General features: G+C 43.8%; 2 protein-coding genes across 5 annotated transcripts in view; both read right to left on the minus strand.

Annotated features, from left to right (window-relative positions):
* Nucleotides 1–289, minus strand: part of LSM11 (LSM11, U7 small nuclear RNA associated) — a 9,344-nt gene extending 9,055 nt beyond the window's left edge. Inside the window, exon 1 of the mRNA XM_034778857.1 lies at nt 1–289. This exon is cut by the window's left edge and continues 27 nt beyond it. Within this exon, the coding sequence (XP_034634748.1) occupies nt 1–289 (289 nt within the window).
* Nucleotides 290–4,046: 3,757 nt separating this feature from the next.
* On the minus strand, nt 4,047–13,731 carry THG1L (tRNA-histidine guanylyltransferase 1 like). Of its 4 annotated transcripts, none has more exons than XM_034779819.1 (6): nt 13,504–13,731; nt 11,441–11,617; nt 10,701–10,870; nt 9,677–9,765; nt 7,121–7,228; nt 4,047–4,938 (listed from the first exon to the last, which is right to left on the minus strand). In XM_034779819.1, exons 1-6 carry the CDS (start codon nt 13,716–13,718, stop codon nt 4,780–4,782), a joined length of 918 nt encoding a protein of 305 aa, XP_034635710.1. In that variant the 5' UTR covers nt 13,719–13,731; the 3' UTR covers nt 4,047–4,779. The 4 variants fall into 4 exon arrangements, with proteins under 4 accessions (XP_034635710.1, XP_034635711.1, XP_034635712.1 ...); XM_034779820.1 differs by having other exon boundaries at nt 13,588–13,727; XM_034779821.1 differs by lacking the exon at nt 13,504–13,731 and having other exon boundaries at nt 10,701–10,866; nt 11,441–11,543.
* Nucleotides 13,732–13,827: the final 96 nt, after the last annotated feature.

Here is a 13,827-nt window from a genome sequence, read left to right on the forward strand (position 1 = left end):
GGGGGGGGGGGGAGCCGCGGGCGGCGGGCGGGCCCCGGCGGGCGGCCGGGCGGCGCAGGCCCCGCTGGAAGCTCTCGTACTCGGCCAGGTTGTTGAAGCAGGGCGCGCCGGGGCAGGGCAGCGGCGTGCGGGCCGAGTACAGCGCCAGCAGCGGGTCGAAGCGGGCCGAGCTCACGTCCAGGCGGCTGGGGCTGGGAGACCGGCCGGGCTCGGGGGCCGGGTCGGGCTCGGGGCTGGAGCCCGAGCGCCGCCGCCACCGCCGCGGCTCCGCACCGGCCGCCTTCTCCATGCTCCGCTTGGGCCGGGCTGGGCGCCGGGGCCCCGTGTAGCTCGCCGCGGCCGCCGCTAGGGGCCGCCCCAGCGCCGCCCCGCGCCCGGCACCGTCCCCAAGCTAAGCAGGCTCCGGCCCGCACCGCGCTGGGATGGGAGACGCAGCGCCGCCGGGCTGGCGGGAGGGCGACCAGATGTCCTGGTTTTATAGGGACAGCAGGGCCGGCGCTACCATTAAAAAAAAAAAAAGCCGCTTGACCTGCCGAAGCAAAAAAAAAACGCCACCACTGTGCCACCCCTTAGCATGTCACGTATCAGGGGGTATCTTGCATCTGAAGAAGTGAGGTTCTTACCCACGAAAGCTTATGCTCCCAATACTTCTGTTAGTCTTAAAGGTGCCACAGGACCCTCTGTTGCTTTTTATCAGGGGGTAGCCGTGTTAGTCTGTATCTACAAAAACAACAAGGAGTCCGGTGGCCCCTTAAAGACTATCAGATTTACGTGGGTATAAGCTTAGTGGGTAATGCATCCGAAGAAGTGAGGTTTTTTTACCCACGAAAGCTGATGCCCACATAAATCTGTTAGTCTTTAAGGTGCCACCAGACTCCTTGTTGTTCCCTTAGCATGTGCCACCTCAGGCATGTGCTTCCTCTGCTGGTGCCTGGAGCCGGCCCTGAGGGACAGGCCCGATATTTGGGGCTTTTTCTTATATAGGCTCCTATTACCCCCCACTCCCCGTCCCGATTTTTCACATGTGCTGGCTGGTCACCCTCGCTGGAGGCCAAGCAGGCATGCTGCAGGGACAGCCGCTGTTGGAAATGGCGCACATGGCCAGAGCCCGGAGGCCTTCAACAGGCTCCCTGCCCCAATGCAGTGGTTATCAACCAGAGGCACATGTAGTCCTGGGGTACACCGAGCAAAGGTCTTCTAATCTAGGGCGTACATCAGCTCCTCTAGATATTTGCCTAGTTTTACAACAGGCTACGTGAACTAGACTTAGGTCAACACGAACTAAAATTTGATACAGATGACTTGTTTCTACTGCTCTGTACGCTGAACTGTGCGTACAATATTTATAGTCCAGTGATTTTATTTTATAATTGGATGGTAAAGATGAGCAATTGTTCAGGACTAGTGTGGCTGTGACACTTTTGTATTTTTATGTCTGAATTTTGTAAGTAAGTCGTTTTTAAATGAGGTGAAACTTGGGAGTGCGCAAAACAAATCTGACTCCCGAAAGGGCTACAGTAGTCTGGAAAGGCTGAGAGCCACTGCACTGATGGTTTCAATACAGATGAGCCTTGCTCTGTGCTTATCCCCTCATCTGGTTGGAAATCAGGCCAGCAGCCCCAGCCCCTCTGGCTGGTAATCAAGCTCACCAGCACTCAGATAGATTAAAGATGCTCTAGTTTTAATATGGCTTCTCTAATTGCTGCACCTTTAATTAATTTCTCATACCCAAACCCCTCCGTGTATCACAGCAGTTCTGCCGGTGTAAAACATCAAGTCCCTCCCCCAAGGACCTTTCACAGGTCATGCACTGGCTCTTTCATATAGGTGAGCACTTATGTTGCACAACTGAAAGGCAGCTGGGTAAAGGTCAGTACAAAAAGCTTTTTGTTATTTTTTCCTTACATACATATTGCAGAAGTGTTTTCTGCAAAGGAAAGTGACACAGTTTCAGTCCCTGCAGCCCATTATAGTCACTTTTAAGAGACTGCACCCCCTGCTATTAAACTCTATAACTAGTTCCCAAAGGTCAAATGCTTCATTTTATGGCAGTAAAACATAACTGAGAAAAGTCCTCTGAACAACTTCAAAAGGAAGGGTCCATTTCTTAAGTGGGTCACAGTGAAACTTTACCTGCTCTCTAGAGGCACGGTGTGAACATAGTATTGGGCCGCTGGCACATACTGGTTCTAATTCTGTCCAACACTCATCCAGCTCCTCTTTTGACTTGGGCAGATCCATTTTCAATTTCCTCTTGTTTTGAATAGCAAACTTTAGATAGGGCCTGATTTTTGTAGGTCCTCAGCACCATTTACTTCAGTTAGTTATTTGTTCAGCACCTCTCAAAACAATGTGATCCAAAATTAAAGGCCATTTTTGAAAATATGACTCTTACGTATGGCCTGCAGTTTCCACCTATCTGTGAAAGGGGAATATTTATCTATTCTACACTATTCTGAGGATTGGTTAATGCTTGTAAAATGCTCTAAGGATATAAAGCCCCATGTGAGTGATAAGTATTATCAGCTGGAACTATGTTCTCAAAAAATTCTCTTTCCACTTTACTCTGGAGTGAAAAATCCAAATTTTACTATATTTTTGTTGAAGATTCATTGATTATATGAAGAGAAACCTCCAAAAGTCAGTTACTGGATACTGACATGAGACATTCTGGAGTCTCATGGAGTTTATATCTGAGACCAAAAAAAAATATAGAGGGCTCACAGATGCTAGGAAGACTCTAAATAACTTTGGTGTAGTGATTAATTTGGAATGAATGATGTGCTGCCCACCCCACAATCCCCCAAGTCTGCCTTTTCCTATTAGCTTCTTGATGATCCTGTATCCATACTACACATTAAGAAAATGAGATTATTTACACTAGCTTCTATTTAAGTGCTTATGATCCAGCTGACTTGAATGTATTGTTTTCATTATACCCAGCCTATCCCATTACCAGGAGTGGAGGTGGAGAGGGAAATGGCCACAGTAGTAAAACACCTTGACGCCGTAAACTTTTATTAGAGCTTTTCAGGCAGGTTGTGAATAAATAATAGTTAAAAAAAAAAAAAAAATGCATATTGCTGTAGATCAGCTCCCTTCCTGGGGGAAGAAGGAGGAGGAGGAGAAGTGGCTGGAATGTTAATTAATGAGAGACAAGTCCAGTGTCAACCTTCTTTAGTCATAGTTGCTTCTTGCTTTCATTGTCTATCCCCAGCCTGCGAAGCATGAACAATCCCTTACCAAGTACTTGTCAACATAGTTTAACCAGACCTAAAGAAGAGTTCTGTGTAAGCTTAAAAGCTTGTCTCTTTCACCAAAAGAAGTTGATCCAATAAAAGATATTACCTCCCCACCTTATCTGACAGTTAAGCTACACTTCTACCCCGATAGAACGCTGTCCTCGGGAGCCCAAAAGTCTTACCACATTATAGGTGAAACCGCGTTATATCGAACTTGCTTTGATCTGCCAAAGTGCGCAGCCCGACCCCGGAACACTGCTTTATCGCATTATATCCAAATTCATGTTATATCGGGGTAGAGGTGTATGTCATTTTGAAACCAGTATAGTTAAAATGGTACCATCCCTAGTGTGGATGCTTGTATATCCGTATACAGGTATAAGCACTTCTATAGCTTATCCCCCTAAATATACTGGTATAACTGTGTCCACACTAGGGACTGAACTGATTTAACTACTTTGGTAACAAGTATTCCTCTAACCGAAATAGTTAAATCAGCACAAAAACTGTGTGTGAGCCAGGCCACCAAATTCCTTCAGGTACCCACTCCACAAGGTAGTTTCTCCCCATCCATCCCATGACTCACCTCTGCCTCCTCTTGTAGCAGGAATTGTCATCAATACCACTTCATGGATCAAACACAAGAGTAACATAAGACCTTCCCAACTATAAGCAATAAGATCTTCTCTCCCTCTCCCCCCTCTCTGCTAGTTTCCACAGTCCTAGCCAGCAGGAGCCAGAGAGTTTCCCAGTGAGCAGAAAAATGAGAGCATGACCTACACACACCTCCTACCGTGACAGAAGTCTGTATGAGAATTTTATTACAACATTTGGCCATTTGAGACCTTCACTAATAACTAGCAAAGCTACAGTGACGATAAAGTCTGAAGAATAAACATGGGAGTGGAAAGGGGAGAATTACATTTCTGCATCTTTAAAAAAATACAAAAGTAATTTACACATGAGAAAAACCCTTTAAAATTAGTTACAGCAAATTGCTGGGCTACTTTGTGTATCCTTGATATGGGCCTGAGATGTTGACTGCTAGAGAATTTTTGTAACTAAGCTCCCTGGTTATGGAACTTGATTCAAGGCACTATTCCAAGTCTTTAGTCTGTTTCAGAGTTTAAAACAAAGCTAAAGAAATAATCTTTCTGCTGCTTTTAACTGTTCCAAAGGGTGGATTGTTTTAGGTGAATAACTCTATAAAGCACCCTGTGACTTTAATGTGAAAGATGCTACATAAATGCATGACGATGATGTTATAAATCAATGCAAATGTGCATTTATAAGGGTTAAATTTTGTAATTTTATATAAAAGTTCTTCCCCTTTGAAAGTAACATGATTTTAGCTTCTGCAGGCAGATATATCTGCATGACAGGCAAGGACACTGTTTCTAAGACAATATCGCTCAAAATGTGGATGCTGAATTACAAAGTTAAATTATCCGATCCTCACCCCACAGTCCTCACTTCCCAGAAGCTCATGCAGATAAGTTGTTTCCTGTTATTTTCACAAGAACTTAAACTGGGAAGGTCAGCTATCAGCTAGGATTTCTGGATACTCCTCCCAGAACTGGTCCCCAATGATGTCACAGTGCAGTGGGACAGCTTTAGTCCTGGTCCGTGCCACTTCAACTTCCTTCTCTTCACTTTCCTTTGGCAGTTTTATTCTTTTTGTAGTGACTTCGTTAACCTGCAAAGATAGTTGACACATGAGTGCATTTATAAAAGGGTTTTGAAGGTTTCATAAATTGTTGGTTTTGCCTTGTTTACATATTAACCATAAGCCACCACTTTGTCCCCTCTGCCTCATGACACCTTTTAATTTTGTACCAGAACCTGCAAATCTAGGCATATGGTGTCACTCAGGTACCAAAAATAAGTCATACTGAAACAATTTTTCCAGTCAAAACTCATTCCATGCAGGTCATATATTTACAGGGTTTTGCTACTGAATGGATCAGATTACAAGAGTGCCACTAATTAATGCCATACTGATGATTTTCACAGTAATTGTTTCAGGATTCATTTTTCATTCAATATCTACACCTGAAGTTTTTTAGCTTATCACATGAGTATTTTCAGAAAGACAAAAACAAAGATGGCAAGGTGCAGGTGAGCTGTTTGCTCTAAGCCAAACACTGAGATGACGTTTCAATATAAAGGCAAGCATCCCCAGGTGTACATATTACTATATGGTGAGACACTCATTAAAGGTATTTATTAATATAATCAAGAGATAGATATTCATGCATGTTAGCCCGCTGGATAAAGAAACAGATGAAACAGTTGGTCATTCTCACATGGTCTGAAGAGAACACCTACAAATACTTGGAAAGCTGGGAAAGAATATATTCACTTTTATGAAAAAAGTAGATATAAAGCCCCCCAGAAGGCCTCATATTGTCAAAGAAAGGGATGTGCAAGAAACAAGGAGACAAGTGGAACACTATGTCAAACCAAGGAGTCTCTCCCTATAATATATCAGTCCTCTTGGTAAAGTGCCATAGAAATCACCAGCCACAAAAGAAAACTGAGTTAGCTGTTAGTCATTCTTTTTATATATAACAAAAAGTAAGAACAGTGAGAAAATAATTGTGGCAGACACTCAACCAACATTAGCTAGGCCCTAATCACAAGAAACACACACATGCAAGACTGACTTCTGTAACACATGCATCCACAGAGATGATAATAAGTCTATGCCTAGGTAAACAGTCGTACAGATATTTTATAAGTGAGTCAGATTTCAGACACCAGTTTTCATATTATTCAGTTAGACAGATATATCTATAACACCTCAAAATAACTCATTTTTAACACCTTTTGTTCAAAACCCCCATTTCCTTAGTATCTAGAATATATCTATAGATAGACAGTCATAGCCACAGAATCTGAGGTCACAACATGCAATCATAAGAAACATCAGGGGTCGGGTTATACTGTGGTTTGTGAACTGCACATAGTTGTTGTTATTATTTATATTGTTGTAGCACCTAGGAGCACTAACCATGGACCTTGGTGCTGTACAAAGAGCAAACGAAAAGACGGTCCCTGCCCCCAAAGAGTGCAATTTAAGAATAAGACAAAAGACAACAAATGTTTAAACAGACTGATGGGAGAGTACAAGGAAACAATGAGACAATATTGGTCAGTATAGTAGGTGGTGGTCCCAGCTCATGAACAGCCTAATTGTTGTCAATATTTTTGTAGGCACCATGGCAAAGGAGAGTTTGAAGGCGGGATCTGAAGGCGAATGAGGTAGTTTTACAAATGTTTATGGGGGGCTCCTCCCAAGCAGGAGAGAAAACACAAAGGTGCTTGTTTGAAAATTTAACCCATGGGCAATGGAGGCTGACATCACAGGCCAGGGGTGGCCAACCTGTGGCTCTGGAGCCACATGCAGCTCTTCAGAAGTTAATATGCGGCTCCTTGTCTAGGCACCGACTCTGGGGCTGGAGCTACAGGCACCAACTTTCCAATGTGCCGGGGGGTGCTCACTGCTCAACCCCTGGCTCTGCCACAGGCCCTGCCCCCACACCACCCCCTCCCACGAGCCTGCCATGCCCTCGCGCTCTCCCTCCTCTTGCCTCTTGCACACCACGAAACAGCTGATCGGGAGGTGTGGGGAGGGAGGGGGAGGCGCTGATCAGTGAGGCTGCCGGTGGGTGGGGGAGGGTGGGAGGAGCTGGGAGCGGGAGCTGATGCATTACTGTGGCTCTTTGGCAATGTACATTGGTAAATTCTGGCTCCTACTCAGGCTCAGGATGGCCACCCCGTCACAGGCCAACTGGAGGCAGGAGTCCACCTGTCTATATCGAACGAGAGATGGTAAGTAGTGTGGGGGGCTAGGCATGCAGTTAAAATGCTTTTACCTTCTGCCATATTAGTACAGTTCCTTTCCTATACATCAAGGGCTCATTGTTGTAGTTAATGTTGAATTCAGAAAATAAAATCTCATTCTTGTCTCCAGCCAAAGTTCCCTGAAATTGAGAAAAAGACAATAAAAAGTGCACCTTATAGCCTCAATTTATTTATAAATATTATTTTTTATAGCACAGAAACAAGTGGGGTAAATGTTGAGTGTAAGTAATTAATAACAACAACATGTGTACATGCATCTGACGAACTGGGTATTCACCCACGAAAGCTCATGGTCCAATACATCTGTTAGTCTATAACGTGCCATAGGACTCTTTGCTGCTTTTATGTACACAGGGTTTTTTTAATCTTCAAACAACTTTATTAACTTCTTATCCTCACAGCATCCCCATGAAGTAAGTAAGCGTTCTCTCCTTTGGTAAAATGGGGATAGATAAGCAGAGCAAGGTGTGTTCTTCTTGATTTTATTAGGGCTGTCAAGCGATTAAACAAATTAATAGCGATTATTTAAATATTTTTGGATTTTTCTACATTCAAATAGACTGATTTCTATTACAACACAATACAAAATATACAGTGCTCACTTTATATTTATTTTTATTACAAGTATTTGCTCTATTAAAAAAATAGTATTTTTCAATTCACCTAATAAAGAGATTGCACTACAGTACTTTTATCATGAAAGGTCAACTTACAAATATAGAATTATGTACAAAAATAACTGCATTCAAAAATAAATGTAAAATTTTAGGGCCTGCAAGTCCACTCAGTCCAACTTTTTTTTAAGCCAATCACTCAAACAAACAAGTTTGTTTACATTTGCAGGAGATAATGTTGCCCACGTCTTCTTTACAATGTCACCTGAAAGTGAGAACAGGCGTTCTTGTGGCACTGTTGTAGCCGCCATCGCAAGATATTTACATGCCAGACGTGTTAAAGATTCATATGTCCCTTCATGCTTCAACCACCATTCCAGAGGACATGCAACCATGCTGATGACAGGTTCTGCTCAATAACAATCCAAAGCAGTGCAGACCGACGCATGTTCATTTTCATCATCTGAGTCAGATGCCACCTGCAGAAGATTGATCTTCCTTTTTGGTGGTTCGGGTTCTATAGTTTCCGCATCAGCGGTGCTCTTTTAAGACTTCTGAAAGCATGGTCCACACCTCATCCCTCTCAGATTTTGGAAGGCACTTCAGATTCTTAAACCTTGGGTCAAGTGCTGTAGCTATCTTTAGAAATCTCACATTGGTACCTTCTTTGCTTTTTGTCAAATCTGCAGCGAAAGTGTTCTTAAAGTGAACATGTGCTAGATCATAATCCGAGACTGTTATAACATGAAATATGTGGCAGAATACGGGTAAAACAGAGCAGGGGATATACAATTCTCCCCCAAGGAGTTCAGTCACAAATGTAATCAACATATTATTTTTTTAACATGGAAGCATGTCCTCTGGAATGGTGGCCGAAGCATGAAGGGACACACGAACATTTAGCATAGTGGCATGTAAAGACCTTGCAATCCAGCTACAAAAGCGCCATGCAAATGCCTGTTCTCACTTTCTGGTGACATTGTAAACAAGAAGAGGCACCATTATCTCCTGTAAATGTAAACAAACTTGTTTGTCTTAGCGATTGGCTGAATAAAAAGTAGGACTGAGTGGACTTGTAGGCTTTGAAGTTTTACATTATTTTGTTTTTGAGTACACTTATGTAACAAACAATCTACATTTGTAAGTTGCCCTTTCAGGACAAAGAGATTGTACTACAGTACTTGTATGATGTGAACTGAAAAATACTATTTCTTTTATCATTTTTATAGTGCAAATATTTTTAATAAAAATAATATACACTTACAACACAGAATACAATATATATGAAAATGTAGAAAAACATCCAAAATATTTAATAAATTTCAATTGGTATTCTATTGTTTAACAGTGTGATTAAAACCGTGATCCATTTTGTTAATCGTGATTAATTTTGGTGAGTTAATCATGGTAGTTAACACAATTAATTGACAGCACTAATTTTTATATTTGTACACAACAAAAGAAGGTGGGGAACACCACCCTGTAAAGGCAAGAAGAGGAGAACAAGATTAATAAAGTGACCTGCCCAAGACCACATACTGAATCATTGTTAGAGCTGGGATTAGACTTCAAGAATTGCTGACTCACAGTTTTACACCCATACCACATCTATTTGAGGACAGTAACATTTCATATACACATTTTTAGGCATCTGATGCCATTAATTACGAAGTTAAAATCCTGTTTGGATTCTTTGCCAGTCAGGTTAAGATCTTTTCAATTCAACAGCAAAACAGAAATCCAAAACCAACATCATCTCCAGAGAAAAACAAGCACATACTGGGAAAAATGAATTGGTATACAGTGAACATATAAGCCAGCTGGCCTTCCCTAATGAGCAAGACATGTCTGCATAGGGCTGGGTAATTGGAAGTACTTGGCAACTGGGTTCTGTGTATGTTCCCTGTACATCGCTGATGTTAAAAGACAATGAATTTAGAAGGAGGTTCCTACCTTTAATCTGTCTTGTGCTTGGACTGGTGTCAAGCCACTTCGCTGCACAAGCATCCAAAACACTGTATTATAGAGGTTATTAACGTGGCCTGCAGAAATAGGAAATGGTGTCAAAGGACAAACAGACTATTTGCAAAGTCTAGATGACTAGTCACAGAATGGTTTTCCATTCCCACAAATTCCTGCAGCTAGATTTTTAAAATACCATTAGTAATATTTGTAGTTATGTAATATCATCGTAATCCAATCTCACACTTCATGGCATACTAGATCTCTGGAATGGTCAGAAGATTGATTCCTCACAGCTACATAAAGTATTTCATAATTGTTAAGTAAGATGCATTATGGCAGACAGAGTTTACCTTCCTCTGAAGCAACAGGTGTTAATCACTGCCATAGGTTTGATACTAGCTTTGCAACAATGACCTGATCTGGCATGGAAAATCCTATATTCATCATTTGACTGTTGTAATTTTGCTACACAATATTGCTGAATCAGAATGTTTATACCCCTCAGTTAAAAAAACAACATTCAAGTGATGTTTCTAAAATTTTTGGTATTGACTCATTTTTAGTATTTTAGTGATGACAATCCGGTATCTGCTATGGATCCCATGTTATTAATGGCTGTGCTTGTAAAAATAATATGAGTATTAACACATAAAATATGTAACGTCACAGATAACACGTTGCTCTTTCTAAAACAGTGTCAGTGAAGTTAAAAGGGTAATAAAAATACAAATTGGGATGTTTTTGGAAAATTATTGTAGAATGTAAAATAATCTGCTTTCTAAGAACGTCAACCAACTCTTCTGCAGCTTAACAGCTCCAAGGATGTGTTGTTAACCAAGTAAACTAGAATCCCTCTGACATGCAGCAGCTTCTTTTTCACTGAGTGCACATATGCACACTGGCAATAAGGGGTTTGAGGTTTTCATCCCAGAGGAAAAAAACACCTAACAGTTATAAATTGTTATGCTAAAAATCAACTGTTCTCGTTTTCCTGATATCTAAAGATGCTTACAATCTGCTTGTCTCCAGCTGAGATAGTCCTTTAAATTCTGGTTACTGGGATACAAGACAACTCGTCCATCAAATCCTGGTGGATACAGGAGCGGCTGGTCCTTAAAATAATCCTTCCAGTAGAAAACATAACTGGAGGCAAACTGGGAGACGACGTGAGTCATGAACTTACTTGCAAACGCAAAGCCAACAGACACAGAGAGAGAAGAGAGACAGAGAATACATTAGATATTAAAAGAACTCTACCTTTCTATCTGTAATTATTTGGGTATCAGTGGTAAGGCTTCTGGTGGACAGCAGTGCTTTTCCTACCGTGGCTCTATGGACCACCAATGGCAGGTAGAACCTTTTTGAGTGGTTGGTGGAATTAAACATGTGAAGAGTCAAGCAGTGGAGATTGGAAGAGGAGATGGTTTTTTTCAGTAACCTCTCTTTTGTAGAAGATGGTTTTTATTCACCCTTTTGCTGTTTGTTTGTTTTTAACTTTGTTATTGAATTTACTTTTCAAAAACATCATACACAGAAACAGAACATCAAATAGTCCGTAGCTAATTACAATCTTATATTATTTTTATATATATATCACCCACAAACACAAGTGAATTGTGTAGTTTTCACCTATATTGTACGGGTAGCATCTGTACACGTGTAAGGACAAAGATAAACAATAAGTGCACATGCCAGTTCTCAGAGAGAACTATTAAACATGGGGAAACTGGTAAGCTCAAAAGGAGAAATTACCTTGCTCTTCTTTTAAACCAATTACTTTTCTTTTTAAAAACAAAGCTGTATTCATCACTCTGTCCATAAGCCATGACAATATCCTCCAGCTCTTGCATCACAGTCTGGGCACACTTAGTCATCAGATGGAGGGCACGGTCATCGTTAGGCTTACTGAAGCCATGCTGCTCAGCAAAGCTTCAAAGAGAATAGAGGTTCAACAGGAAAGTAACCTTATAAAAGATATTCAAGAACCTAAATATTTGTTTTCATCACATTTCCTCAGAACATCGTTAGCATGAACAGGATTTTTGGAAGTCAATGAACTCCCTCCAGGTGTCAAAACCACTATGAGAAAATCTGTCTGCTTCTGAGTCCCATATACCACAATCTCCTCCTCAACAAGATCAGACACCAACTATTTAACTGCCCTTCAAATCAACGGGTGCCCCTATGTTATATGGAGTCAATGGGAGGCGTGTGGCTTGTCATTATTATGTCACTTTTTTGCTAAAGCACACTCAGACTTTATCCAATGGAGGAAACACATCAGCAAATTACCAGAGCTTGAGAACTTCACTGAATTTGTACAAAGTAAGAGTCAGCTGTGTGAGTGCTGCAGCCTGTGGAAACTATAACTACAGTGAAGAAGTGCTCCATCTGACTCTGAGCAGCCTGTGGGAGCAACCCACAGCCTTATCGCTTATGGAGATGATGGTCACACTCTCCCAAACCCACACACCGCCAAAATAAGTCATTCCACTGCACACATTTCTGTCTTGGGGGAGAGGAGGAGAGAACAAACAACACATGACAGATATGTAGTCACGCTGCTTAATGCTCTACTGGAAGGCATTCATGGTACATCTGTACTACAGACACTAGAGCATCATAGCTTTAAGCACTGCAGCGCCACAGTGCAGCCTTCCATCGCTCCATCTCTCTAAGAGACGGTAGCTACATCAATGGAAGAATCCTTCACTCAACCTAGCCAGATCTACACTGGTGACCAGGTCAACCTATCTACAGTGCTCAGGGCATGAAACGTTCACAGCCCTGACCGATGTAGCGAGGTCGACCTAAGTTTTAGCTCTAGACCAGGCCTCAGATCCTATGGTGAGGAGCACAGTACAAATACCTATACAGAACGGAAAACATCTGCCGAACCCAGAGATAAATGTTCCCCGTGTATCAGTCCCACCCTCTCCTCCCTCCCCCCAAGGCAACAGTCATGACATTTCCCCGCTGCCTACAGCGGTTCCCAGCTGCCCCGAGGCCTATGACAACACGACACGGGGTAGTCAATAAGCGGTGCGTGGGCCAAAGCCAGACCGCCAGATGCTTCTGAATGGATCGTAAGATCTTTCTGATGTACGTATTATCCTTATTGCGATTAGTTTTGTATGATTTTCTCTGGTGGCTGGACCTTGACAAAACAGTTGATTACCAAGCTGAGTGAAGGGACGGGCACCTCCGGGGACCTGCTGCTGCCCCCTTACAGAGCCCGTTAGCGACACCCAGGGTGGGACCAGATACCCGATTTTATAGGGACAGTCCTGATATTTGGGACTTTTTCTTATATAGGCTCCTATTACCCCCCACCCCTGTCCTGATTTTTCACACTTGCTGTCTGGTCAGCCTAGCTACGCCCAGGCCCCTCCGTCCCTGAGGGGTGCCCCCGCCCATGCCCCAGGGCGGCTAGACACTAGGGTGACCAGCTGTCCCGATTTTATAGGGACAGTCCCGATATTTGGGTCTTTTTCTTATATAGGCTCCTATTACCCCCCACCCCCTGTCCCAGTTTTTCACACTTGCTGCCTGGTCACCCTCCTAGACACAGTCACAAGCGCTGCCCCCCCCAGCCGCAGCACGCGGGGACCCGCCGTCTCCATGGGAACGGGGGGGGGCTGCACGCGCCCCACTCCCCTCAGGAGAAGGGAGCCCCGAGGCTCGCTCCGGGCCTGGGGCCCCGCCCTCACGCCCATAGGCTACAGCGTCGCCTCGGCAACCGCCCCTGCGCGACGCGGCCCCGCCATTGGCTGCCGCCGGCCCCACCCCTCCCGGAAGCGCCCCGCCCCTCGCACCGGTGGAAGTTGCGGCCGTCCAGCCGGGTGACCACCCAGCAGTGGGGCAGGCACGTATCGTCCGCCTCGAAGTCCCGCACGTACTCGAACTTGCTCTTCGCCATGGGGGCCCGGCCGCCGCTCAGCCGCGCCCTCGCCCCAGGCCCAAGCGCGGCAGCGGCAATAGCCCGGGCAGCTTCCCGCAGCCGCATGCGCTGCACCGGAAACACCCCCATCCACCCACCGGAAGCGACCTCTTCTAGCCACCGGCTAGGCCACCTCTATGGTGTGACGCCTCGTTGGAGGACCGCTGCGCGCTCTAGAAGCGGGGGAGCGTCTGGCCCT

This window comes from Trachemys scripta, chromosome 8, assembly GCF_013100865.1.
Source record: "Trachemys scripta elegans isolate TJP31775 chromosome 8, CAS_Tse_1.0, whole genome shotgun sequence".
In the NCBI taxonomy this organism is placed as follows: domain Eukaryota; kingdom Metazoa; phylum Chordata; order Testudines; family Emydidae; genus Trachemys; species Trachemys scripta.

Excerpts from the sequence above, each read along its gene's own strand:
- THG1L (XM_034779819.1), bottom strand. The coding sequence starts at position 13,718 with ATGGGGGTGTTTCCGGTGCAGCGCATGCGGCTGCGGGAAGCTGCCCGG. Across the intron at positions 7,229-9,676 it reads AAGCACAAGACAGATTAAAG|GGAACTTTGGCTGGAGACAA; the intron begins GTAGGAACCTCC and ends TCTCAATTTCAG. Across the intron at positions 4,939-7,120 it reads CTGTACTAATATGGCAGAAG|GTTAACGAAGTCACTACAAA; the intron begins GTAAAAGCATTT and ends CTATCTTTGCAG.